Source organism: Hippoglossus hippoglossus, chromosome 14 (assembly GCF_009819705.1).
Source record: "Hippoglossus hippoglossus isolate fHipHip1 chromosome 14, fHipHip1.pri, whole genome shotgun sequence".
NCBI classification, from domain to species: Eukaryota; Metazoa; Chordata; class Actinopteri; order Pleuronectiformes; family Pleuronectidae; genus Hippoglossus; species Hippoglossus hippoglossus.
Window position 1 is genome coordinate 21,980,082 of NC_047164.1, and position 26,074 is coordinate 22,006,155.

At 43.3% G+C, this 26,074-nt stretch overlaps 1 protein-coding gene across 8 annotated transcripts in view; it reads right to left on the reverse strand.

Annotated features, from left to right (window-relative positions):
* Positions 1–2,266: 2,266 nt before the first annotated feature.
* Positions 2,267–26,074, reverse strand: part of arhgap32b (Rho GTPase activating protein 32b) — a 99,647-nt gene continuing 75,839 nt past the window's right edge. For 5 of the 8 annotated variants that reach the window (XM_034607406.1, XM_034607405.1, XM_034607407.1 and 2 more), the window contains 14 exons: positions 25,409–25,459; positions 24,219–24,293; positions 14,588–14,737; positions 11,818–11,920; positions 11,067–11,211; positions 10,447–10,529; positions 10,017–10,124; positions 9,462–9,607; positions 9,149–9,350; positions 8,642–8,787; positions 8,480–8,554; positions 7,572–8,402; positions 6,559–7,229; positions 2,267–6,083 (listed from right to left, as the gene is read on the reverse strand). In XM_034607406.1, coding sequence (XP_034463297.1) covers positions 3,813–6,083; positions 6,559–7,229; positions 7,572–8,402; positions 8,480–8,554; positions 8,642–8,787; positions 9,149–9,350; positions 9,462–9,607; positions 10,017–10,124; positions 10,447–10,529; positions 11,067–11,211; positions 11,818–11,920; positions 14,588–14,737; positions 24,219–24,293; positions 25,409–25,459 — 5,057 coding nt within the window. In that variant the 3' untranslated portion in view covers positions 2,267–3,812. Of the gene's footprint in view, positions 6,084–6,558; positions 7,230–7,571; positions 8,403–8,479; positions 8,555–8,641; positions 8,788–9,148; positions 9,351–9,461; positions 9,608–10,016; positions 10,125–10,446; positions 10,530–11,066; positions 11,212–11,817; positions 11,921–14,587; positions 14,738–20,706; positions 21,052–24,218; positions 24,294–25,408; positions 25,460–26,074 lie in introns of those variants that run through there. The other 3 variants (XM_034607408.1, XM_034607412.1, XM_034607409.1) reach the window with 3 other exon arrangements.

Below are 26,074 nucleotides of genomic sequence, written 5' to 3' on the forward strand. Positions count from 1 at the left end.
GCCTGTGGCACTGCTGAGGTGTTATGGAAGCCCAGGTTACTTTGATAGCGGCCTTCAGCTCGTCTGCATTGTTGGGTCTGGTGTCTCTCATCTTCCTCTTGACAATACCCCATAGATTCTCTATGGGGTTCAGGTCAGGCGATTTTGCTGGCCAATCAAGCACGGTGATACCATGGTCATTAAACCAGGTATTGGTACTTTTGGCAGTGTGGGCAGGTGCAAAGTCCTGCTGGAAAATGAAATCAGCATCTCCATAAATCTTGTCAGCGGAAGGAAGCATGAAGTGCTCTACAATGTCCTGGTAGACGGCTGCGTTGACTTTGGACTTGATAAAACACAGTGGACCAACACCAGCAGATGACATGGCTCCCCAAATCATCACTGACTGTGGAAACTTCCCACTGGACTTCAAGCAACTTGGATTCTGTGCCCCTCCACTCTTCCTCCAGACTCTGGGACCTTGATTTCCAAATGAAATGCAAAAGTTACTTTCATCTGAAAAGAGGACTTTGGACCACTGAGCAACAGTCCAGTCCTTTTTCTCCTTAGCCCAGGTAAGACGCTTCTGATGTTGTCTCTGGTTCGGGAGTGGCTTGACACGAGGAATGTGACAGTTGTAGCCCATGTCCTGGATACGTCTGTGCGTGGTGGCTCTTGATGCACTGACTCCAGCCTCCGTCCACTCCTTGTGAATCTCCCCCAAATTCTTGAATGGCCGTTGCTTCACAATCCTCTCAAGGCTGCGGTTATCCTTTTTGCTTGTGCACCTTTTTCTACCACACTTTTTCCTTCCACTCAACTTTCTATGAATATGCTTGGATACAGCACTCTGTGAACAGCCAGTGTCTTTAGCAATGACCTTTTGTGGCTTACCCTCCTTGTGGAGGGTGTCAGTGACTGTCTTCTGGACAACTGTCAAGTCAGCAGTGTTCCCCATGATTGTGTATCCTACTGAAGCAGCCTTAGAGACCATTTAAAGGCTCAGGAAACCTTTGCAGGTGTTTTTAGTTAATTAGCTGATTAGAGTGGGACATCGTGAGTCTACAATATTGAACTTTTTCACAATATTCAAATTTTCTGAGATACAGAATTTTGGGTTTTCATTAGCTGTAAGCCAGAATCATCAAAATTAAAAGAAATAAACACTTGCAATATTTCACTCTTAATGTAATGAATCTATATAATATGAGTTTCACTTTTTGAATTTAATTATCGAAATAAACGAACTTTTCCATAATATTCTAATTTATTGAGATGCACCTGTCGGTGACCAACTGTTCTTCTGTGTTGTTTAAAAAAAAAATAGAATAAATAAATCGGCAGACAAAGCAAGTTAAAACCCAGTGAGTTTTTGGATGACACCAACAAAACAGGCAGATGTTATGTTACCATGGGGCATGTGAGGAGGAGTAGGGAGCATTCTTTTGTTGTATCAGATTTTGACTGGGAGCCAGTGGTGGTCACTGGTCATTTGTGAGTTCAACAAGGGATGGTGATTCAGTGCTGTGTTTTGGGGCAGAATCCAGAACTGTTAATGCACTTTGATGTTGGTTGCCACACGCCAATAAACCAAATCCAGATCGAAATTATTCATATAGTTATTTATGTATGAACAGAAAGATGTGTCAGTGTACCTGAAAAAAAGACCGCCTGGGCCGTGGATCTTCAAGTTAACACCAGTGCAGTGGAATCGTGTCACTACTGTGATCAATATTTATTTAAAATAAACTGTGCTCTGGTTAAAAAATACTTCAAATACAATTTTTTAGCCTCCTATGTAGTTGATAGAGAGCCCTTTACACGTACGTACAAGTGCACGCACACACACAATGCACTGTCTGAATGTGTGTGAATGGCAAACTGTACTGTAAAGAGCTTTTAATGGTCATCAAGACTAGAAAAGCTCTATATAAATACAGACCATTTACCATTAACACACACGTCCCCATGCCTTGAGAGGACATTACATTACATAACCTAACCATAGTTACTACTGGCTTAACCCCTTACCTTAACATAAGTCTCCATCTTCAGATCTAATGCTTTACATTGTTTACCTAACTTTTTGTCCCCCTAAGGAAGACAAGTCCCCACAATGTGACTGTACACAAATGTAGGTCCCCACAACATGAGCAATACTTTATTATACTTTCAAAGCTAGGCTTGATGACTGCGACGAGTTTGTGTCTCCTGCCGTAGATATAACATGATTCTGAACCAACCACAAGTGTATTAGAAACATCATGCACAGAATAACACACATGGATTACAGTTATTCCTGACCAGTTTTATTTATTTCATCTCTAACTTTAGATACCTCTAGTTTGAGACAAGAGTGTTTTCACATTCAAGTACACAGTGCCTTACTTTAACACCCCATCTGAAAAGGTAGAGGCTTTAGATAAGGCAAGAGGAGCAAAACCTGCAAGCAATATAGAAGTCAAACGGTTACAGAGTACAACCTGGATTTAGACAGTTGAACATATTATAGTGTTTCCATTATGATGAACCAAAAGGTCATGTAGTATAATACCAGATGAATGTACTATACATTAGTATCCAGCTTGAAAAAAGTGGCCCCAGATATCTTTAAAAAAACTTTCCATCCCTCAATGTTTTAAATTCAGGACCAGTGAGGCGATACAAAACTGAATAACCACAGCAGGTCACCTGCAAACCCTGAACTGCCAAGAATCCCCAAGAGTGATCTGAAATCCATCACATTGTTTGTGCAGTATGACAATGGGCTTGTATGACAATGACAGTAAACAAAATCACGTCTGTAGGAACAAAATTTAAGGCTCGTCACCAAGTTGTTTTCTTTGCACAAAGCAGCGGCAACATGTTCCTCGCCACGTCGTTTGAGAGGATGTCATTTTCAGATTTGTTCAGTTAGTCCAGTTCATGAAAGTACCTTGATTGTGATGACAAAATAAAAACGACTTCTGACACACCTGGGTACACATCTAAAGCTACGACACACTTCCCCACTTTATCACTTTATGTGCAACAACTGCCCCAAGTCTTTTGGTCCCTCTTCCATGTGAGGACAGACAAGTACCAAAACATTCCATCAGAAGAAATCAAATCTGTTTATAGCAAAGTTATGTAAAAATGGCACAGTCACAGAGAAAATGAGATTGATAAGCTTTATATTAACTGAAAGAAACCCACTGCAGCTCCTTATTAATAACTCACTCAGCTGGATTCTTCAAGACAAACATGGACACACCGTGCCGCCTACTTGAGTACATATTAGCAGAGAGGGGGCGTCATGACCTACATGTTTCCTCCTTCAATAACTTGTGCTGTAACATCCAGAAAGAACGCAATGGATAGTGAACTACACAGAACTGTTCTGTAAGAGATAGAGAGTGCATGCATTTCTAAAATGCAAACCTTAATCCCAGTTGATGCTCATACCCAGCGCCACGCCTAAAAAAAATACAACTAAAAATCCCTTTTTACTAGCGATTCTAAATTCATATATATATATTGTCTATATATATATATTTTACATTTTTGTAGTTCCTGTTGAAAGTACCTTACGTCTTTCATATCATATACATTTTTGACTGGGTACTGTCTCAATCAATCACAATAACATGACCTCTGGAACAGTAATTTCAGGTACATTCAAGACTTTCTGGAAAAAGTCTTACAATTTTCTTTACAATTCATTAAAAATACAAAGGAGCAAAAATATTGGTGATGCGACAGTCCACTGTCCTGCAGAGGCTGCTCAACCTTAGCTCATTAGTCTTTCTTCAACACAGCTAAAGATAATTTCACATGTTTCCTCCCTAAATGCTTCATTCTGTACGGATCTCTGTCTCTGACCTCTGCATGGCCAGCTCAGTCTGGATATAGGCTCCCTGGCCCAGTGCTGTGGAGTACGCTCTGTTGCTGTGGCTCGCTGAGAATCCAGGGGCGGGATAGGAGCCGGGGCCTCCACGTTTTTGGACCGGAGCCTGAGGTTGAGGTACTGGGTGGTAATCGTCCAAGTTATCATAGTGGGACTGTGGCGGTTTCGTGCCATGTTGCTGATATGAGTAGTCTCTGTCCACATCGGCATTGCTCTGGTTGTAGTGCTGCTGCTCTCGGACGCTGTGCGATCGCTCCAGTTTGGAGCGGGCGACTTGTTCCCTTGGAGCTGACGGCGGGTCTTCCGCACTGTGGTAGCCGCTCGATGGTTTCACTTTACTCTGGTGGTGGTCAGAATCAGGACACTCGTACCGTGGTTGGAAGTTTCTCTTGTTGGGATACTCCGGCTGCCAGTGTTTCGACCTGCCGCTGTCTCCACACAGCTTGTCGTCTCCAGTCTCGTACTTGGCCTCGTGTCGGCCGCTCTCCTGCTGATGGGATAGACTGTGGCTCAGAGTAGCAGGAAGGGAGTGAGAGGATTGGCATTTTTTGGAACTGCTTTGCTTGGAATGTCCATCCGACTTGTCACCCACTACACTGCCCTGGACGTGCTTTTCAGTCTCCATGTACATGAGGACGTCAGGGTCTGACACCATGTGTCTGGGGAGGTAGCGGCCATCTTTGCATTCGGCTACAAGCAGCACAGCTTTACCTGGGTCAGATTTACTGCGCAGGTGTAGGGTTTCATAACCTGATATATCTGCTGGTGTGAACAAGCCGACGTTGTCATACTGAGAGAGGACGGGGCCTTTAATCCTCTGTCTGGCCCGGCTCTCCCTGCGGATGGAGTGCATGCGAAGCCTTTCTGACTCCTCGGGGTCCCAAGAGAGGTAAGAAGCAGCTTCCATGGTCCCATGGCTGGGGGGCATGTCCCTGCTCACAAAGCTGTGCTCCTTCCCTGGTGGAATAACGTGGTGAGCAAGGTAGTGGTAGCCAGTCGCCTTTCCACCTGGTCGGCCAGCAGCAGCTGCTCCAGGATCTCGGCTGCCATGGGAGTGGACATGCCGGATTCGGATGGTGCCATAAGGGTCGATGTCATAGTAAGGAGCCTCCAGGGGGCTTGAACCAGAGTACGGACTATAGCGATACTGGACCCGCCCATTCTCAAAGTAAGGCTGCAGCTGAGTGACGTGGTAGTCCGCTTGTGAAGACTGCTGTGAGGACTGCTGTGAGGACTGCTGCGGGGGCTGCTGCGGGGGCTGCTGCGGGGGCTGCTGGTAGGCTTTGCACTGATATACGGGCCTGTGGTAGAAGAACATGTCATCTTCTGGAGGAACCTCGGTCCTTTGGATGGGCACTGAGCGGACAGCGGAAGGAACGTGGAGTGAGTGCACTCTACGGATAGTGGGATAGCCTTGGTTTCTGTCATGGCTATAACCCTGATGCCCTGGACCCGGAGACACAAACACACTGCGGGGGTTTCCTCTGGACTTAATGGAGTGGTGGTATGACCTTGGGCCTAAAGTGCTGTATCTGTTGTCCACTCTGGCACTGTAAGGTATCTGAGGCTCAGACTTGGACACGTAGGAGAGGTGTGGGGGGACACTGTCAGGCCGGTAGTGGTGTGGCATGGTCTGTGGGCCCAGAGGAACAGGCCTCTGGTGGTAGTATGCAGCTCCTGGAGGTTCAAATAAAACCGCCTCTCCTTTACCGTGATACAGGTAGGCTGGCTGGTGCATGGAAGATTTATGAGGAGAAAGAGGATGGTGAGGCAGAGCGTCCTCATGGTGGCCAGGTGCAGGGCCCTCATCCATGATGTGATAGGAGGCTTCACTTTGGCTGAGCGCTGCAGTGGCCAGCTTGCTCTCGATGGTGCGGACAGGAGGGGCAGGAGGTTTGGGTCCGTAGGAGTCGTGATACTTTGCAGAATCTGTGCAGGGCTGTACTGGCCTAATGGCCTCCCAAGGCTTCTCAAAAGGCTCAGCAGAGGTGGGGGCCACTCTTGCACTGGCCTTCGAGAGTGTCGGAGGCTGGGAATGGACTTGTGTCTGAGGCTGTGTCTGAGGTTGAGGCGGTGTAGGGAGATGAGTCTGTCTCTGGGCTTGTTTCTGATGCTGTGGCACGGACACGGCCTGCTTTTTGGGCTTTTGAGCAATCGGAGGCGGCTGTTCTGAAGGTTTTGGAAGGATTGCTGGTGGTGCAGTTCCCTCTGATTTAACCTGAGTAAAACACAACAAAACAGATGCTTATTTACTGAGAAAAAGTATTATTTCAATAATTATTTGTGGTTACTGAGCCGTTTCATCACAGAAGCAGCAGCAGAATGTCATATATTTTTTGTTCTTTAACCTGTTTTAGTTTTTCATGCTCCTCTTTTTCCCTCCGAGAGGGGAGCCTTATGTTTAAGGCATATTTGGCTTGTTTGATTTAAAATACAAGACAGCAGTGAGTATTAAAAAGCTCCTTAGAGTTATATATTCCTATTAGAACAAACAGACATGTGAGTGGATTTTCTCATGTTGCTTTCAGCATGAGAGAATAAACATATTTCCCAAAGTGTTGACTCACTGACGTTATCCAGTATATGTGAATAATGAGTAAATTATGATTATGTTTTTGGCAGGGCAATAATATGACCATAATAACGTATAATTATCAATCTACATGATGAAGCTGAAAGGATGTGACACTTACCTCAGGACCAGGTTGTGGTAAGACTCCTGTGTCTTTACAGCTGCCACTGGGGGTGGAGGCTGGGGTGGAAGTGGATGAGCTGGTATGGACTGGGACCTGTCCTGCAACAGCCTGCTGTCTTTCTGGACTTCTCCTGGTTGGAGAAGTCGGGCTTACTGAACTAGAGAGTGGAGCGCACTTGTAAAGAGGAGAGTCTGGTGGGGTGGGGTCTTTAGGTGGCTGTGGTCCAGGTGGACCTCTTGAGGACTTGGCACTGTCTGACGGCTTGGTGATCGTGCCAGTAAACTCAAGCGGCTGCTGTTTGATTGGAGTACTGGGAGCAGAGCGATAAGATGAGGCTGCGGTGAAAGCTGCGGCAGTGCCGTTTGATGGTGGGGAACTTCCCCTTTCAGCCCTCTCCTCGGAGGAACTCTGGAAATGTGGGTCCAGTTGATGCGGCCAGTCCTGGAAGTCAAAGGCGTCCTGCGACTGCAGAGGGGACACCGGTGTTGCGGGCTCAGAGGACCATGACTGAGACTGGATGGAGACCTGCTGGGCAGACTCAGCGAGGGCAAGGGCCAACATGCGGGCAGCATTTTTAGGAGGGGGAGGAGGAGGAGGGGCAGAGGGGGGAGCTGTGGAGCTGAGGGAATAAGGGGTGAGGTCCTTTGAAGAGTCCGGGGCTACAACTCCTATCAGGGACACAAAAACACAAGGGATCTATAGTTGATAATCAAGAGAGCAGTAGGTGAAGTAAAGAAGTGACGGCAGGCAGGCAGGCAGGTTTTAAGGTGCTTCAAGAGTGGGAGGGAGAGGATACGTTAAGCGTGGAGCTCAAGAATCATATAAAAACATTTATGTAAATGATGAAATCCATGCAAACCTCTGAAAATATATCAAGAAAACAAACGTCTAATTTAGTAGATTATATCATTCATCACATTATTTTAATCTAAATTGTGAAAATAGAACTATAAGTCAGAAACATTCCAAAAACTACACTTACAATACAAAAGTCATCCCCTGCTTCTTACCTTGGTGATTTGGGCTGCTGGCAGACGGTGCCTGCGGAACGCTGTCCTCTCCCTTCACTTCTCGACTGTATATGTTGTCAAACGCTGACAGCTTCGTGTGCAGCTCCATTTGGAAAGCTTCACCCAGGGACAGCTCAGCTGCCCTCAGCAGCACACTGCCCATCAGGGGAGGAGAGTCCTTGGGTATTACAGGAGGAGGTAATGGTTGTGGATGGAGATCCTGTCCAGCTACATCTGTGTCAGGCATCTCTGTAGAGAAAATCTGTGAAGTGGCAAAAGGACTCATGCTAATGGACTTTCCAGATTTAATAGGCGACACAGCCTGTGTGGGTTTATCAGTGTAAGAATAGGAAGTGGTCAATCTCTTGCTTTCCATGTTCTCTCCAGCAACACCACTGAAGTCTGTGGGAAACAAGGGGGTAGACAAGCAGCCCAGGAAGGCAGCAGAGATGTCGGAGCCATTGGTCTTGCCACAGAGACTGCCGGGGCTCCTCTTTAATGTGGAGGCCTCGGCCCCGGCTGGTGAGTCATCTAGGGGGAAGGCATAGGAGGTGTCTGGGAGACTGCACTGGAAAGACATGGGGTCAAAGTCCAAGGAGGCCATGCCAATGTCTGGCGGGCTGAGGTCCACCTCTTCGCCTGCTGAGCGGGGAGGTGAGATGAGAGCAGGCACACAGATGGGCCCGTCGTCCCCGTCGCTGTCCTCTGTGCCGTCCAGGTTGTCATAGGAGTTGCAGTGCTGCCGGCTGTCCAGCAGCTCGCCGTTAAAGGAGGCTGACAGGGCATCGCTGCTGGAGCGCGGCCTCCGAGGACGGTACACCTTGGACTCTCCTGAAGAAGGAAAAATATATAATCAGAAATAACTTACTTAAAAAGTCAAAGTGAAATGAAAGACACCAAACATTTACCTTCCACATTATGCAGGGAACTCAGTGACTCTTCACTTTTGGCTGATCTTAACGTTGATGTGTCTCCTCTGCCTCCTGAAACATAATGATTAACAGGTATCAATATTTTTAAACTCTTCAGTAAGTAAGACTAATAATTTCACTTGTAGAGGAAAGACTCACCAGCGAGAGCCATTGCTTTCAGTTCATTCGGCTCACTGGGATTGCGGTGAAGCTTGCGCTTGGACATGGAGGAAGACTTGCCCAGGTTGAAGAAAGAACGCCAACTACCCACAGGGGACTTCTTGGATTTAATAGGAGGCCTCTTCCTGTGATTAAAAATGGTTGAGAACAGACAGGGGGCAGTTCATTTCATTAAAATATGATCAGCTACATTAATAAATCTTGATTTTTAAGATAACTGCCCAAGTCTGAAACTAGAAATAGCCAGGTGTGCAGCCTGAACTGGAAAACTGTGCAGGAACAAAATGAGTCTGCCTGCAGTCTTACCAGCAACCAGCAGAGGGAGACACATAAGAATGAGTTGAATTTTCCAATATCATTAAAATGCATAGTTTTGCAACAGACCCCAAAGATAGTATCTGTCTGAAATATCTATGTCTCCATCTATGTGTCTAAATTAACATTGGTCTCATGATGCTCTGTTTTCAGGAGGAGGAGTCAACAAACCTCTCGGTGGGAAACTCGATGACGGTGTGGAACTTGCCCTGCAGGGCAGCTGGACCTTCGCCCACCTCAATGTACTTGCTGTCTTCAGTGACCGGAGAGTTGATCTGAGCCTGAGTCCTGGCCTGGGCCTCCTCCAGAGTCAATAGTTTTGTGGAGGGTGATGAAACCAGCAGGGACTTCGGCCGTGACAACGAGTTGTGACCTGGGGATGTGGAAGCAGGCAGGAAAGTAGCAATGAATGGTAAAACTTAAGTAGCAGCAGGTATTGGAGTGGCTATTTGTGCAGGGGTGTAATCTATGTTAATGTGTGTACCTGCTCCCTCTCGTATTAGTGTGCTGAGTTTAGTGCTAAAGAGAACGTCCACATGGTTGAGGATGAACTCCACCACCACAGACTGGATTCTGACTTCCATGAAGGCCGCTGTGCCACTGAAGCACGCAGATTCAATCTGTTTAGACCTGAGACAAACACAGAAACATCACAGTCAAAAAGGGAAGATGTTACGCAACATTTTTAAGATTTATGCCTGAAAGAACAGGCTGAAGAACAATCTGCAATTTCAAGGTACTGAATCTAATTCTGCCCATCTAATTATGTTTAAGTGGTCAGATTTTAATCACTTGTATACAATGACTTCCAGCTTTTGATGTTGCATGTGCACTTTAATCATTCCACTCAGACAGGGTGACTCATTTAAAAAATACTTTGTGCTGCACAGAGCCCATTATCACAGCCGAATCAAGTCTGAGAAATCAAGTAGAATGGGAAACACCCATAAAACAGAACTACAAAGACGATCATCAGAGTTACTGCAAGTCAATAACAGGGAATTAAAAAAATATTCTACAGAGCAGGATGGCAACTTACCTCAGCAGGTTGGGGGCCCAGACAATAGCCAGGTTCTTGCTGTGCATGTTGGTGATGTAGCTGAATGTTGCCAGGTGAGAGAGGTGTCTCATGAGGAACTCCAGAGTCCTAGAAATTAAATATTAATATTAATCCTGATGTGCATACTAATGGAAATGATAGAACAATTTCCCCTCTGTAATCAAATCTGTGTGCAATGTCACTTGGAAATTTACATTTATATGCTTTCACTAAGAACAATAAAATGTATTCATCAGCACCAATGTAAAAATCTTCTGGGACCCGTTAAATTATTTCTGTCTATGCAGCGTAGAACCAGAAAAAAAATCTGTATTTTAACACTCTCAGAAACACGCTCACATGCACAACACATCCATAATCTGGCAGTTACTAGGCCTGCCTGCAGGGGGCAGTATGGCTCCACACTGACCTGTAATGCGGTGGAGGAAGCTGCTGGATGACGTCATGGATTTTGATGAGCCGCTCTTCATCCGTTGCTGCTGATACGGCATCCTTCAGAGTCAAAACAAAGCAAGTGATGGTGAGATAGAGAGAGAGAGAGAGAGATTTATCACTGCGTCAACCTTAAACTCCATCACTTTATTCCCAGATTCACACGGCTACATGGATCATGGAGTGGACATCTGTCCCCCCCGCCTCTCCTCCCCCCAGCTGCCATAACAACCAGCAAACATTTACTTCATCCTCAGGGACAGTTCTGTTGTGTTTGGAGAAGGGTTTTATTCCAACTCCTTCAGTCACACTGAGAGTGGTTTGATGCATTCGTAATGACAGGGTGTGTCAAGTACAAAGCTATTACTTCAGGGGTGTCAGCGACTCAGCGAAGATTCGTACAAAGAATTTCTCCAAGATAAATGTGAGGAATTCACTTTTTTCACTTAAGAGCACAATTTTGCAATCAACAGCCAGTCACGCTTCAATCAGTGTCCTCTGAGGACATGTGAGCCTAAAAAAAAGTCATGTGCTGATCACAGACTCTTTAAATTGGTGTGTGTGAGGAGTGTTAAGTTCTGCCGAGGCTTTGCTTACAGAGAACTTCTCGTAGAGCTGGTAGGTGAGCAGGGGGTTGGGCAGCTCTCTGAAGTAGAGCTTGCACAGCGAGCCAACGCAGTGGATGTCCTGGATGTAAACATCTTTGGTCAGGTCGGGGATCTGCTCAGAGTCAAACTCGTGCCTGATGAAAGAGGGAGAGGGGCGAGTCAGCACATGAACTTTCACTAACTCTGAAGAAAGGTTAAGATTAGCGAGTGGCTGCTGTCGTGTGATGGATACGAGACACAAGCAAAGTCGAGCTGCATTTCACTTAGAATATTTATCTGTGACTACACAATTTTTCACATTTCTTTTAACAGTTCAAACAAATCAAAATTAACAATAAACGGACTGTGCAATATAAAGAAAATGGTGTCTGTGTCTTCCCAAGTCTAACAAAGCAACTGGAAACATCAATGTGAGGTTACACTAATAATTATAGGTGACCAAGAAAGAGATAATCGGTAACACTAAAGCACGAGAATTAATACCAATGCATTTGGTTGTGTTAACATAAGCAAACACAATCCTACTCCATCCAAAACACTGACATGTAAACCTTAAATTACTTTTCACAACACTACATAGTAAAACCTGTTATCCTTAAAGTCCTCACGTTTTTTTAAAGATGCAATAATCTAACATGGAATTTATCTCATCAACTGTAAGGTGAAGGTTATAGTGAGACACAGAAAAACAGCCTGATAAACACTTGAATCAGATCCTGTGCCGAGTGTGTGTCTCCTACCGCAGTTTCTGGATATTTGAGGCGATCCCAGAGAGGCGGTAGATGCCGTCCACCACACCGTGTTTCTCGAGGAACTCGGTGCAGCTCTTGAGGACCTGGGGCACTGTGGAGAGAAAACGTGTCGTCACAAAACAACTCTTTCAGCTAATATGTTCCCAGACTTCACTGAGCGCTACAGGGTCAAGAATAGGAAGCCTTTTATTTTTCAAGTGTGCACGCAGCGAGGTTAGGCTATAGGTCAGGGGCTTTTTGGTAATGGGACTGCAAGCTGTTGAGTGTGAATACATTTTTTTTGGTGCTTTCGGGAAGGAAATGCACTTTTTAAGATGAGGGTGGAAACATTTGAACCTTGTTAAGTGGAAAGGAATATATCCTGAAGAGAAGGCTAACCTATTTTCTACACTGACAGTGCTGCATGAAGCGAACAGTGAGATAGCTTGCTGTTGTTCTGTGTGAGTGAGGCAGACAGCCAGATACGGGCAGCTTCAGATACAAAGCCAGTGATTGTGTTCGAGATGGACAAACATCCTCAGAAAAACACAGAACTTCTTCATTCTTCTCCAGCAAACATAAATCATGGAGGCATGTTATTTATCTCTGTGTGTGTGTGTGTGCGTGTGTGTGTGTTAGACAGAGAGATAAGGATGGCGAGTATGTGTCTAAGGAGGTTCCCAGGCCTCCCACAGCTTACACATCATTCAGATCATGACAGAGAGTGGGACACTCGCAGAAGCAGCTGTTCAGATGAATTCCAGGCGAGGACTGTCAGGATGGATAAATCCACCACAAGATCTTCACACAGAAAGGTTTTGTTTTGAGGTTCTCTTATCACAAACATTCACAGCATTTAAAACCACAGCTTTCACAACAGCTGGTTTAGTGATTTTAAACTGATTTCAGTGTTGGAAGAAATAAAACTCTTTTGGCATCATCTCTGGATTTATCAGACTCCCAATGGCAGCAGAGAGGTCAAGGCTACTGATGAATGTAGCATGTTACACTGTGGAAATTCCAAACCTCTATAGTCTAAAACTGTTGATGAATCAAGCTTTGGGGAAAGACACAGGAGTTTCAGCCAGAAAATCTTGTACCAAGCAAAAGATATGTGGGGTGGCAGCTCACCATCGGCCCAAAGTGGACTGATCACTGGATGTTTGGAGGTCACTTATCAGCATGACTGATACATGAGGATTTAATGGACATTTTTGAAAGTAACATTTATTTCATGGAGCATTTGCTTGTGGTTTTTACTTTTCCACCAGAAGAATATTAGTGGCTGAAAGTTCAGACTAATTTGACTATCTTAATAAGTTTATAATTTTACAGGTTAAGTGAAATTCTTCATATATTTTATTACAGTGTTAAATGCTGGTTTACAAGTCAAGTGCCACTACAGCTCGTCTGCCTTCAACTCTGAGTAAGAGTTTCTCTAGTCTACTCATTAACTACAAATTGTATTATTAACAGTGTTTCCCTCAACTTCACAAGTTAATAGGTTTGTTTCATCTCTTGAGTCACTGCAGGCGTCGGAACACCTCGACTCTTTGACCCTGCAAAGTTTGACAGAGTGGTTTATCACTCCATGCGAAAGGTAAGACAGGATTACCACAGGTTCTGGATAGACTGTAGCAACTGTCACGTGTTACCACAAGCTTGTCAAACAGAGAGTACCTCCACTCCTACCTGTGACCTCTCAGAGTTAACGCGCTGGTAAGATAAGAGTCACATCTAGACACAGAATAAGATCCATTAACATGAATTAGGTTTTCAAGTCAGAGTCGGCAAGAACTCAAATTGAGTTATTGATGAATGCTCACTGCCCTGGTTGTAGCTAATGATACAGAGTAATCAGGACCATTACTCTCACTGAAACCATCACATCAGCTCACCTGCCAGACACAGTGCTGCTGAGAGATCAGAAAAATCAATGTGGCTGCAGCAGGTGATTGTAGACCTCAGCTCTGCAATTATCTTCAACCAGAACGAGCTGCTGTTTACATAAAGTATGAGCTGAATATCCGCTTTGAGGTTCACAATGAATTTCAGCTGAAAAAACTTTTCAGTTACACAGCAGGTCAGCAGGTGTGTTAGAGGTGGGAAATTGCAACGCCTATGATGTCACTGGTATATGTTTAACTTAAATTAGAATTTGAGCCTAGATGACAAATAACCTGACAAACTGCAGCACTTATAAAACAGTGCAGCTGATGTTTCACAGAATAAACACATGTTATTACAGACAGGGGAACTATTCCTTGTCCACGTGTCGCCACTTCCTTGAGCCTTATCAGCTGAGTTTGCTAGGCAACCAGACTCCAGGAAGCCACTGCACACAGCCATTAAATAGTCTATAGCCTAAAACTCAGCTATAAAACAGACCCAGGCTGAATATGAGAGATAATGGTATCTAACTGATCTATTGTTCTGCAAGTAAGTAAATAAATATAATTCTCAAACTGTCCATTTAAACTGATGAGCACCCAGTAATATTTTTAAATGTGAAAAATCTTCTGAAACTTTACAGGTACGACTGGAAATGGTACTGTGGAAAAAACAAAATGAATATTTATCGAGACAACAGGTAAACAAAGAGGAGGTTTTGAGTTTGCATTAACCAAGAAACTGTCGGAAATTATGAATCAAAGCCTGTTGCCAATAAAAAACCCTGTAATTCAAGTATTTGGAAATTTAGGGTAAGTAGAAAAAAAGCATAAATGGATCCAGGAAGTACTACTACCGTCAGGTGTGTCTGCATATGAGTATTTCTCACCATCGTGTCCTGAGTTCAGGAGGTGTTCTCCCAGGTCACATCCGAACACCCTCTCCCGGAGGATGCCCCTCTGCTTCAGCTTCTGCTTGGTGGGCCGGGACTTCATGAAGGAGCGCAAGAAGGTGATCAGCTTCCCGTGCTTCTTAGACACTGAGAGGCGAAGGATGGAAGGAGGGACACATCTTAGATTCCTTACACACATGTTTAGTACACTACAGTGAGTGTGGGTTTGACGCTGGCTCAGCTTTCACACAAGCTCTGTCCATGCACTAGAGTGAAACCCCATACAAGGTGCTCAACGTTGTCCCATTGTGTATTTCAGCTTCATTCTAATGCAAACCCTTCTTTTATGCATGTCTAGTTTCCTTGAAGCGAAAGCTTCATTCTTAAATACCACCTCCCAGGCAACTACAAAGGAATCCTCCACATCCAACACCAGTATCCTCAGTTCTTCCTCAGAACGAGACAAAAAAAGGAGCAGACCTACTTAGAAAACCCAACCCGCATTAATCAGATACTTTTCCTGGGAAAGGGTCGTAAGCTTCTTAAACTACACACCAGTTATTTTCTCTGCCTCAGAGAGATGTGGAAAGGCTATCAAGTGAATCAAACAATCTGCAGGGAGGAACAATGGAGCTGGCCTCCAATCCAGACATTTGTTCAGAAAACCCTCAGTGAAAATCACATACTGGCAGACACGGGTCAGATGACAGTAGCAGTGAGAGTGATTTTCCACTCCGGGGTCATTTAACTGAATTCAGCTGGTGCAGATGAAATGAACTCGTCTCTTGAAAGAATTAATTTTCCTTGAACTGAACGTTTAAGAGTGTGGTGCATCACTGGTCTCACATTGTTGAAAGAGCAGATTATAAACCAGTTACACCTCATAGTGCATCTCACACTATTTCTAATGACAGTAGGTTCACTGATGCCTTTCAGTCAAATGACTGGTTAGATATTAGATGTTAAATTATATAACGAGGTTAGATATTACATACAGTAGAAATACTGCTGCTCTCAAACCAGTTATTTCACTACCTTAATTTTTAATTTACCAAATTATATTTTGAAGTATAATCCCATTAAGAAGAGTCCCACGAATCATCACATTTACATCACATCTTCTCCAGATGAGCTCTTTTAAAACTTATGCCTCACTGCACTGTTGGGCTTTTGACTTGGACCTTATGTCAAAGAATGAAACAGTCTCTTTCCTCTCTCAGTTACAAGCTACCCCCAGCTCCTGTCACTGATTCAGTGGATACATTCTCATCTTGGATCTCACCTTTTTCCTACTTCTCTTTGATCCTCAACAGCCACTAACTTCATGTCGCCCTTCAAGCTGACTTTCAACAATCTCTTGTCTGAGCTGCTTAAGTGGAAAAACTGTGGTGCCACATCAGGTTTTTTATAATCTTAATTCCAGGGCACATTGATTTGTCTGGATTTTATACACAGTCACGATCACAGCCCTTCCACTTCTCTTATGTGTTTCACTGACTCAACCTCATATTCAATTTACCTGCTGCGAGCTCCAGACCAAAAGAAGAACACATTTAAGATTCAGTCAGATAAATAACTAATCTTTTTTTGGGGAAAATGATTGGAATACAACTACATGTAGCTCACTGCTTGATAAACCCAAACTGAGTTAAAGAAAGACACAGCTGCATTGTGTGTTTGTCATTGCAACAATAGAATTGTCAAGTCTTTACCTACTGCTTTTAGTGATAATACTAAGATGAATTGAACTTAAAGAAGTACATAATGAAGTGCACATGTGCTCTTATGAATATTAGTACTGCTATTATTCCAAAACTGCCACAGTGTAAGCCCTTTAGGAAAAGACTATTAGGTAAGAATGAATGAGCGGCTGCCTGTTCTGCATGATAAATTCACTCTATGGAGGTAAACTGCATGCAGTAGACTCAATTGAGAGTTTGAGCACATTTTGAATAAAAACATCAAAACTGCAGTCAAACTAATAAGCTGAATGGATTGCAGCATTACTTTTACTTATATTTAATTTCTCATCGACCCTTTTCCACCCAATTAGATCTGGTTCTTGAACCGGTTCAGATTGTTGAATCAAGGATGTGTCGTTAACACAGGGTGTTGCACAGTGCACAATGGAAGTAAACAGTGATTTACTGTGGGTGTTTGTATTGTTTTTAAATTATACTGTATTTGTCAGCAGACCACTGCATTCTTTTACCCCCAACAATTTCTCACATGCCTTCTAGATCGTCTCTACCCAACAGGTAGAATATGACATTCCCACTGATGTTAAGGTTCACTCTGCTATTTAGTTTTTGGGTTCCAATTTATTTTTGGTTGAAAAGCTCTGAATAGTTCACAATAAAGTGCACGTATCAGAATATAACCTGTTACACGTTGGTGGAAAAGGATTGTGTGTTTTGGCAGAATACTAACAAAATAAAGTGTATGCACACAGTGAGAGTGCATGAGAATATGTTACAGAAAAATATTGCCACTGTGACACTCATTACTTTCCATTCAGGAGCAGTAGAAACTGTAATGAAGATACATCTCAAGTCTAGGGGAAAGAGTAAGAAAAAAGGAACAGTTTAGATTAACATCCAATTCATTGTTACAAAAATAGCTGAAGTTGAAGGCAGTTTAATTTGCCAAACTTACCATAAACCACCCTGCAAGATCCTTTATTAATACTGTGGGATCCAGAGTTTGGTTTTTCTCAAGTTTAATTCCTACGTCTTATGATCAAAACACACACAATTGTGTCTCAAAATAAACCCATGACAGATTTATAACCGCCTCACTCCTCAAAGTAAATAAATAACGTTTGAATCCAGAGTCTCTATGGCCATTTAAATGAAGCAGCACAATCAATTCTGAATCAACAGGCGGCCCCTGAGCCAGCATCTGTAAACAAGACCCAGTGTTTCATTTCAGGAAGAAGTGGAGCTGCACTTCACCCCTCCAGGAGGAATTCCTTCTGTGCTGCTGTAACCAGAGACAAAACCGCTGAGGCAGCTTTGTTTACTCACTGTTTAGGCATCAAAAAGGGGCCTTCAGTATCACGTAGGGAGAGACGTGTAGAAGAGGAGTGCAATGACTAGCACTACTCTCCAGAGCACGGACAGAGACTCCCTTCTGCCTTCCGTCGTGCAGATGACAGCCTGAGGGCTAGAGCAGCTATTCAAGCATGCTCAGCACTGTCACTGCTGCTGACACACTCACTGCTGAGCTCCAGCTGGGTAAAAGGCATTTAATTTAAGAAGAGTGGGACTGATAGAGGCGGCTCCCTGTGACATTAATTATAAGATTTACCGCTTCAGACTACACTTGTTTGGTCAGAAGACTACAAAGAAACATTTAAAAACTAGTGATTGAATGAAATGCAGCAGGGACCAAGTTATCCTGACATGCATATATTTATGTATTAGTATGGTTCACGCTCCAAAGAGAGAAAAAAAAAAAAAAAAAAAAAGATCCTGCATTTCCCACGATGCAATTGGATACAGTCTTTAATTAGACCCTCGCAGTCTGGTGAACACTCACAGCTTTCAAATGCCACACCTACAGTTTAGCTTTCTTTTATCCATTCCTAGTCCCAAGCTCGGAACCCTGTTCACATCACTATGACATCACATGAGGTTGTTTTTCACAGGCTGAGTGGGGCTAACAATGACAGCTAAACTGATATTCATGAGTAAAACTAGTGATGCCCTTTAACCCGTTTCTCTTTTTTTACAAGTCCTAAACCCAGATGATATAACTTTGATATGTGGCACTCTAAGGGCTGAGATATTTACAGTGAGGGAAATAAGAGCAAACAGATCAAATCCAGCCGGAACAAAGTTGAGCACAGAGAATGTTGGTTTCTGCCTGATGAACACCGACAGGTTTCAGATGAAGTCCTTAACTGACTGTGCTTGTGTGACGAGGCTTTTCCTTCAGAGAGCCCGGTGAGAGGCCGGGATATGACATGCGGGGGGCAAGGAGAAACAATGCCAAGCATTACAGCAGGAACAATTACAGACGTAATGGCAAACATCATGCTCTCTTTCCCCGCTCCAGCCTCAGACCGACCACCTCATTCCGCTCAGCCAGCGAGGAGCTTTTCAAAGCACGCAGACTGGAGGAAAATTCCAACTTCATGACAACGCAGCAACGTCCTAAAGTGGGAACGGTGACGCCATAGAGCCAATCACCCTGAGATATTTGATACAACTAGTCGTCAGTGTTCCCTGAATACACATGCACCATAAGGCGTGACCGCGGCTCAGTGGGGCTTCACAATGCCCTCATCACGGCTCAGCTCTGAATCTTTCACTTCAGCCAGCACCCCCTCCAGACTTAAAAGCCACACACACACACACACACACACACACACACACACACACACACACACACACACACACACACACACACACACACACACACACACACACACACACACACACACACACACACACACACACACACACACACACACACACGAAGGCGGCAGAGCGGGAAATTCAAACTGCCCTCCTCTTTGCTCTTGTAGTCTCAAGTTATCCCTGTGAGGACAGGTTGGACGTCAGTCTCAGTGTGTCTACATGCTGCGGGAGCACGAGTTGTGGCTGGAATGTTTTCTGTGAATTAGTCATGGGCTTTAAAAAAAAAATTATCTTATGACCTTTTACTTGTGGTGGGAATTTATATTTGGTGTTTCTTGATAATTACATCAATTAATATTGCGAATTTCTGCAACTTTTCCAAAATTTGCCAAATCCACCAATCATCAAAACTACTGCATAGACTGAACATCTAAAGAAAAAGTTGACTTGGCAAAAAATCTTCCATTATATTCCCTTTGCCACAATTAATCCTGAAATACAAATATTAGTACATTTTCCAGAGAAGTTTATGTTTTACAGCCAGTTTAGGAACTCAACAAGCCAACAACTTCATCATCATTATTACCATCACGTTTCCTGCTCACTGCCAATAACAAAAGTCCATTTACAGGCAACTAACACAACGATGTTTGCACACTCATCCAACCAGCACAACTTAACACTGGGAGACAGTGTGCTTTATGCCCACAACACATCTCCTGTATGTGTGTGTGCATTGTCGTTCAGAGTAAACAGAGCCGTCTGCCTAAAAGACAGCTGTGAGTATCCTCTGATTGGACACACAAGCCTAACTGTGCAAAAGATAATATGAGCAAAATGCCTGATTGTTTCAGGCAATTGTTTCCGTCTCATTGAACCAGTGAACTTAAATTCAGCAGAGAGAAGTGAGGACAGAGGGGGAACTGTCGGCCAACGCTTGGCTCCGTTTTCTGAGGAAGTTGACTGAGGACACTTACGTCAGGGGAAACTTTATTATACACTTATGATGATTGAGATCTTTCACAGCTGTACACTGTGTAAAAATACAGATCATACGTTTTCATTGTTAACTAAAGTCTAAAATCGTCAAGTTTAACAGCCTACGATATTCTAATACAGTGGGATATTACAAATATTATGAGAGTGGGGGTGAATATTATCCTTAACTGGAAAACTAGAGAAGACCTCGAGTCGTAGGAGGAAGGAGAATTTTTTCCACACTTCTGGTGTGTAAATGTATTCAAGCACAGCCTCTAGTTACAGTCTTAATATAAGAGTTTGCATTGCTCTATAAATCCCTGACGTATATAGAGAATATGTATAATAAGACTTTATTTCATGTTATTTTCTTTTCAATCTCACTTCATCTTAATGTCTGTATTTAAGTTGTATAGTTGTCTACATTGTGTGCTCCGTTCTATGTAGAGTCTATGAATGACACCATTGAACAGCCACATTTTGTGGTTCAGTTTATACTTGAATAAAGAAAAAAACTAAATATACCTTCTGTCAGACCCACACAGGGAAACCCCCCCCCCCCCCCCCCCCCCTCCCCCCTCCCCCCTCCCATCATTCAAAGTGGTTCTCTTCACAGGTTATGACTCATGAAACACGATCCGTGTAACACAGGGTTGATGTGGACTGCGTTCAGAGTTATTTAACGTAAATACAAATAATTAAAGACAAGTCACCAGGTCGCACTGTGGCGAGCAGAAGAAATAAACTCCACACGATACAAACGTGTTTTCTTACCTTGGCTCCATAGCGCTGGACTCGCCTTAATGACAGGATGTTTCAGAGAAAAGAAAAAAGGTCCAAAGTACAAAGAAACACTTCTCTTGGTCTGTGGCTAGAAGCGCACAAGAGGCGATGAGAGTTCATGTGACAGAAAGCGGAGCGGAGGGTGATCAAGGTTTGAATCAAGGATCGCGCAGACTGACCTCTGCTCCGTCTCTGCGGAGGGTTTACAACCAGCCCTGTGCTGCGTTCAAGGGCTCCGGGACAAATGGAAACTCTGCTCTAAAGACGCTGTGGCTACTATGAAAACTCATTTCATTTAATCAATACGAGGCACTGGGTGGGTCTGAATAACAACTTTGAACTGAAATATAAAAAATAAAAAAAAATGTTGCCTTTCAAGCCCATTTAAGACAGCACACACCTCCAGACTCCCATTAGTGGCTTGTCAATGTTCCCGATAGAATCTGAAGGAGGCACAGGACTATAGCAGCCAAGAGGCAAGCTGGTTGGTTGAGCACAGTGGAAAAGTTCCTTCAGACTGCACACACACATGCTCCTAACAAGCAGCATATGACATATAGGATGGCCTAGCATTGAGTAGGAATCAGCTCTCCCCTCTGAAGGGCCCTGTGGCCCCCTGAAAGCATTATCTCATTAATTCTTTAACTAGCTCTGTCCCTGAGCTGACATGTTGAGTCATAATAAAGTCAAAGTAATTTGTTGTTGATCGTGAATCAGAATCACAAGACTGCAGTCAGACTCTGCATGTGACCGCTTCAACTTGACAAGCGTTTCACACGCAGCACAGGGACATTTACTCAACTACTATACAATGTATGTCCAATTTAAGCTACTTTATACTTCTATAAAGTATACTATACACCCCTCCACTAAAATTCTGTAATGTAAAGTTATCCAACACGATTTAATCAGGAAGCCACATAATAAACAGAACTTTCTGCAGCTGTACTTAGTTTTTTCGTCTTTTCTCTCACATTGACCATGTGATGGTTCCCCAAAAAATCCACTGGACTAAACTTCCTCAGTGTATACGAAATAGTAAAATCAGTGAAATGTTGCTTACACACTACTGTCACATCATGTCAGTCATATGGACCACTGTTCTGCAGGTCTTCTCCCTTTTTATACTTTTAAGTTTTACAGATAATAATATGCCTTTTACTTAAAAAGACTCTTGATACAAGACCAAGAAGCAAGCTGAAATCATAAAAGGTGAAAAGTACAGAGTGAAACCTACAGTGTTACCATTGAGTCCCTGAAATAATCACGAGGAGCTGTAATAGACGGCATGGGGCTGAGTAAACAAGATACTGTGTGAGAGGAGTTCTCTTACTTTAAATACATTTGTATATATATATATATACCATATTCAGTGTTGTTTTTAATTACTTTGGCAAATGTCTTTAAATTGGATGATGTTAGAACTGTGGTTGTCAGTGACACAGTACAGACTAAAGCAGGAGGTTGACGTCACCTTTGGGACAAAAAGACTAGTCACCTAATGAGGAAGGAGTGAACTCCAGCCCTGATGTCATATAACATGTAAGAGCATGAGAGGCAGCTTCATGTTGGATGAAGTTATCATACTGCTGCTGTTTTGCATGGATCTAAATGATCTATTCGACTCCTGGGACGTGGAATGAATGAGAAAGTGTATTCGACAGCTGCATGAAAAGTTCAATGTACAGGAGCAGAGCCTTGAATTCCCTCCTGCTGGTTAAACGGCTGGAAGCTGTACAATAAAACATATATATATATATATATGTTAATCATATATAATCAAGACACACAAAAGGAATGGATTACAATAAAGAGGCCACTGCGGAAAGGCCTCTGAAGGGAGCAAAGGTGTAAACGTTACCTTTGTGCTTTACATATCAACTCAGTTTATAACACAGTGGTTAGCAGGTAGGTAAACGCAGCCCCAAATACAAGTGCAATCTACAACAACAGTCTCTTATTGAAGCTCAAGAGCAACACGTTACACAAGGGACTTTGCATAGTTTCACAGCACCAGGAAATGACTGGAGATCCTCGGGAACAGGAGGACAAATCCTACTCTGTCTCACACATTCTCTCCACATTTCCCTTCCCCTCTCCTTCACATAACCAGCTGTCTTGGCTCATATATGCTCACAGCTGCCCAAATCTCTGGTCTGCAGACATGACGAAGGCCTGCACCAAGGAGGGGAGTGGGGGGGCATTACATCTGGGTCAGTATCTGGTAGGTCGACTGGGCCGTCTGAAGAGGAAAGAAGTCTAACTGACGTTTTTTTACCCAAAGCTAATTATTTTCCAAATTGATGTTGACCAGAGTATTTTTACTGTGCAGAGAGTGTACTCTGTTCCCAAGACAACACAAGAACGTGGATCGAAGGCCTGATCACTCCTGCTTTCTTTAGCAGGAGCACTCCAGCATGTTCACAATTTCCATGGTTTTACTAGGAAGCAGCAAAGGTTAGTGGTGAGCAGAGTGGATCTGTGCAGAGCAAGAATATTTTTCCAATGCTGTGTGGCTCACTGCAGGAATGTGCTCTCTCAGTCACCATGGAGAGGGAGACAGAGATTCTTACTGTTGCAGGACAAAGCTTAACGCTCAATGGATGGGTTTACAGGCCCCCCTCATTGTAAAAGGATTAAATAAATCAAGGCCGGTCGAGACCTAGCACAGCGGTACCCCCGCCGTGGCCTTTTCGGCTTCAACCAAACAGACACACACAAACACAGCTGGCCCTCGTCCAGACACAGGGTACATTCAGCTGCTTTGAGAAATGCTGTAGTAACCTGGCTCACCCCTGAACTCATTTGCATCCACCTTGAGGGGCCACAACAAGAAACAGAACAGGGGGCTGAAGGGATATGCTTGCTGTTTTGAAAGCAAGCTTTGAAAAAGCACTACGCCCCCCAACAATCCCAAAACACCTTTTTCATATAGTTTTTTTCATATAGTTGTTTTACACAAAGATGTCATACAAAATGGACTCAGGGACATTGAGTTTGACAAATCTGAAACATCGCCATTATACAGCAGTGTGATAAAAATAATCTAAATGTCGACTTGCTGAAGACATTTAAAGGAAACCATCACCATCATTTGCATCAGACATTTTACAGCAATTCAAGTGAAGGAAACACATACACATACAAACACACACAGACACACACATACACAGAGACATGACAAAGACCTTTTCTCATAGCGTGTCATACATGCTCTATTATTACCACATAACATAATTTGCAGACTTCAAGGTTTACTGGATCACCAGCGGATTGTAGAGATAATGTGTACAAGTGTGTTAAAGGTCACAGGCAATTTATTTGCTTTGTGAGAGGTTCTCTTTATATAATAGAAAAAAGATATTTGCGAGAGGAGTAAAGCTATAAACACTAGTTACACTAGTCATATTAGAGTCACACAGTGCACATACATCACTCGGGTGGTGGAGTTAGTTTTTGGTTAGGGGGTGGTGGTACAACACACGTAGGGGGCTTTTGTCTACCTGAACTTATGCTGTAGTGGTTTAGCGGGTCGGCCACCCATGCATTGTCCTGTATTACACTCTCCATCTCCAAGTCTGCATGGACCAACAGACAGATGAATGGATGGATGACATGGAGACATGAGAGAATCAGCAGAAGGAGAGAAGCACTTTAAGTTAGAAAAAAGCAACTGTGCACTTTGGGACTGAGGTCAGAGGCATTGCATAGAAATGATACTTTGATGCTGAACACATTAAGTGCTTTGTGAGACAATGTACAGATAAAAATGTCATCAGTAAAACAAGTCTTTTTAAATCAGACAAGTTTTAAGTTATAATCCTTAGGATTTTAAAACCCCATTTTTGTGACTAAGATCTACATTTCAATAGTCATTCAGTACATTTACATTCTGTAATTACTTCTAAATATAGTAGTATACATTCTTAGCAGCACACTCTGTTATTCCCTTGTGGAATTCAAATTGCCTCTGTATGAGGGATTGACAGGGTATGATAGAGGATATAATCCTGTGTTTCTAATTTTATCTCCTTGACTTATTCTTTATGCCATCAGAGCTGTGAGTAGTAACTGCTACCGCTAACCCGACATTTCCTACAAACCACTAGCTCACATTTAAAGCTTTCAGATGTCAAACACAGGGTGGCAGAGCAGTCGCAGTAAAAACCAAACACTGACTGCTCATCAAAAACCCATCTATGAAACAGGACAATGGTCATTATGGCCTGTTTTAAGTATGTCAGAGGGGGAAATGGTGTAAGATGTAGCAAATAACAGGCTGCACACATCCAGTGTCTCAGCTCAGGAAGTTGGACTACTTCTTCTTGAACTGTATCCAGCGTGAAATTAGATGACAGTTGCTTATAGTGCAATGGAAAATGGCCAATCATCAATGTGCTTCTTTGTTAAAACACCACAACTTTGTTTGGCTGCACTGTAAACAGATAAAACAGCTGCTATTCAGTTTATAACAGATTAAGTGCTCAATGACTGTTTGCTGTCGTCTAAATTCTGGGACCTGCAGTAAAAAAACCACACTAACAGCAGTTATGACCAGTTTCCAGGACTAAAATCAAAAGGATTATAACCATCAAAACTCCGATGTACAAAGATGTGATAGGTGTTTGTGTGTGCGTGAGTAGAGGTGGGGGTGAGTGGGCGTGGTGGATGAAGAGTGTATACCAACACGCACAGGGGGGGAAGAGGCTCCAAGAAGCGGGCGGCAGGCCAGAGCAGGGGGTGGCTGAGGTAGAGGAGTCACAGTCAAATGCAACAAATCAAGACACATGCTAACACAACTGTACATCCCTGTGCAGTGAAACAACAACAGTGTTAGAGATGCACTCAGGCAGTGGAGCACAAGCAGACACAGGCAGGTTTAAACAGCATGACACTTATTATTTATTCTGCCACGGATAATGAAAACCAGGATGTTACTATCACGTAAATCTGACTGATGACAGCAATTAGGTTGTCACTATGTGAAATATAAGCATTGATTTGTGTAAATTGATAAATGGATTGAATACAGCTGATTAAAACTGAATAATGATGACATCTAACTTTTAGTTGTATATTTCCATGGTAATCAGAGATTACATCTGAGTAGGGGTAGTGGGTAGTGTAGCATTTCTTCTTGACATCACAAATAAAATAATGTTTGTTGATGTCATTCAAACTTGTGGCATCTAAAAGGAGCAAATAACAGCGCCTCACAATCACGTAGTTTGTGGTAAGACTTCACTGGATGGTTACAATATTATTGCTGATAATCAAAATCTCTTTTTTCAGAAAATGTATGGGATATTTACTTGTTGTACACTCTGTATTTACAAAATGAATGATTGCCAAACAAAAA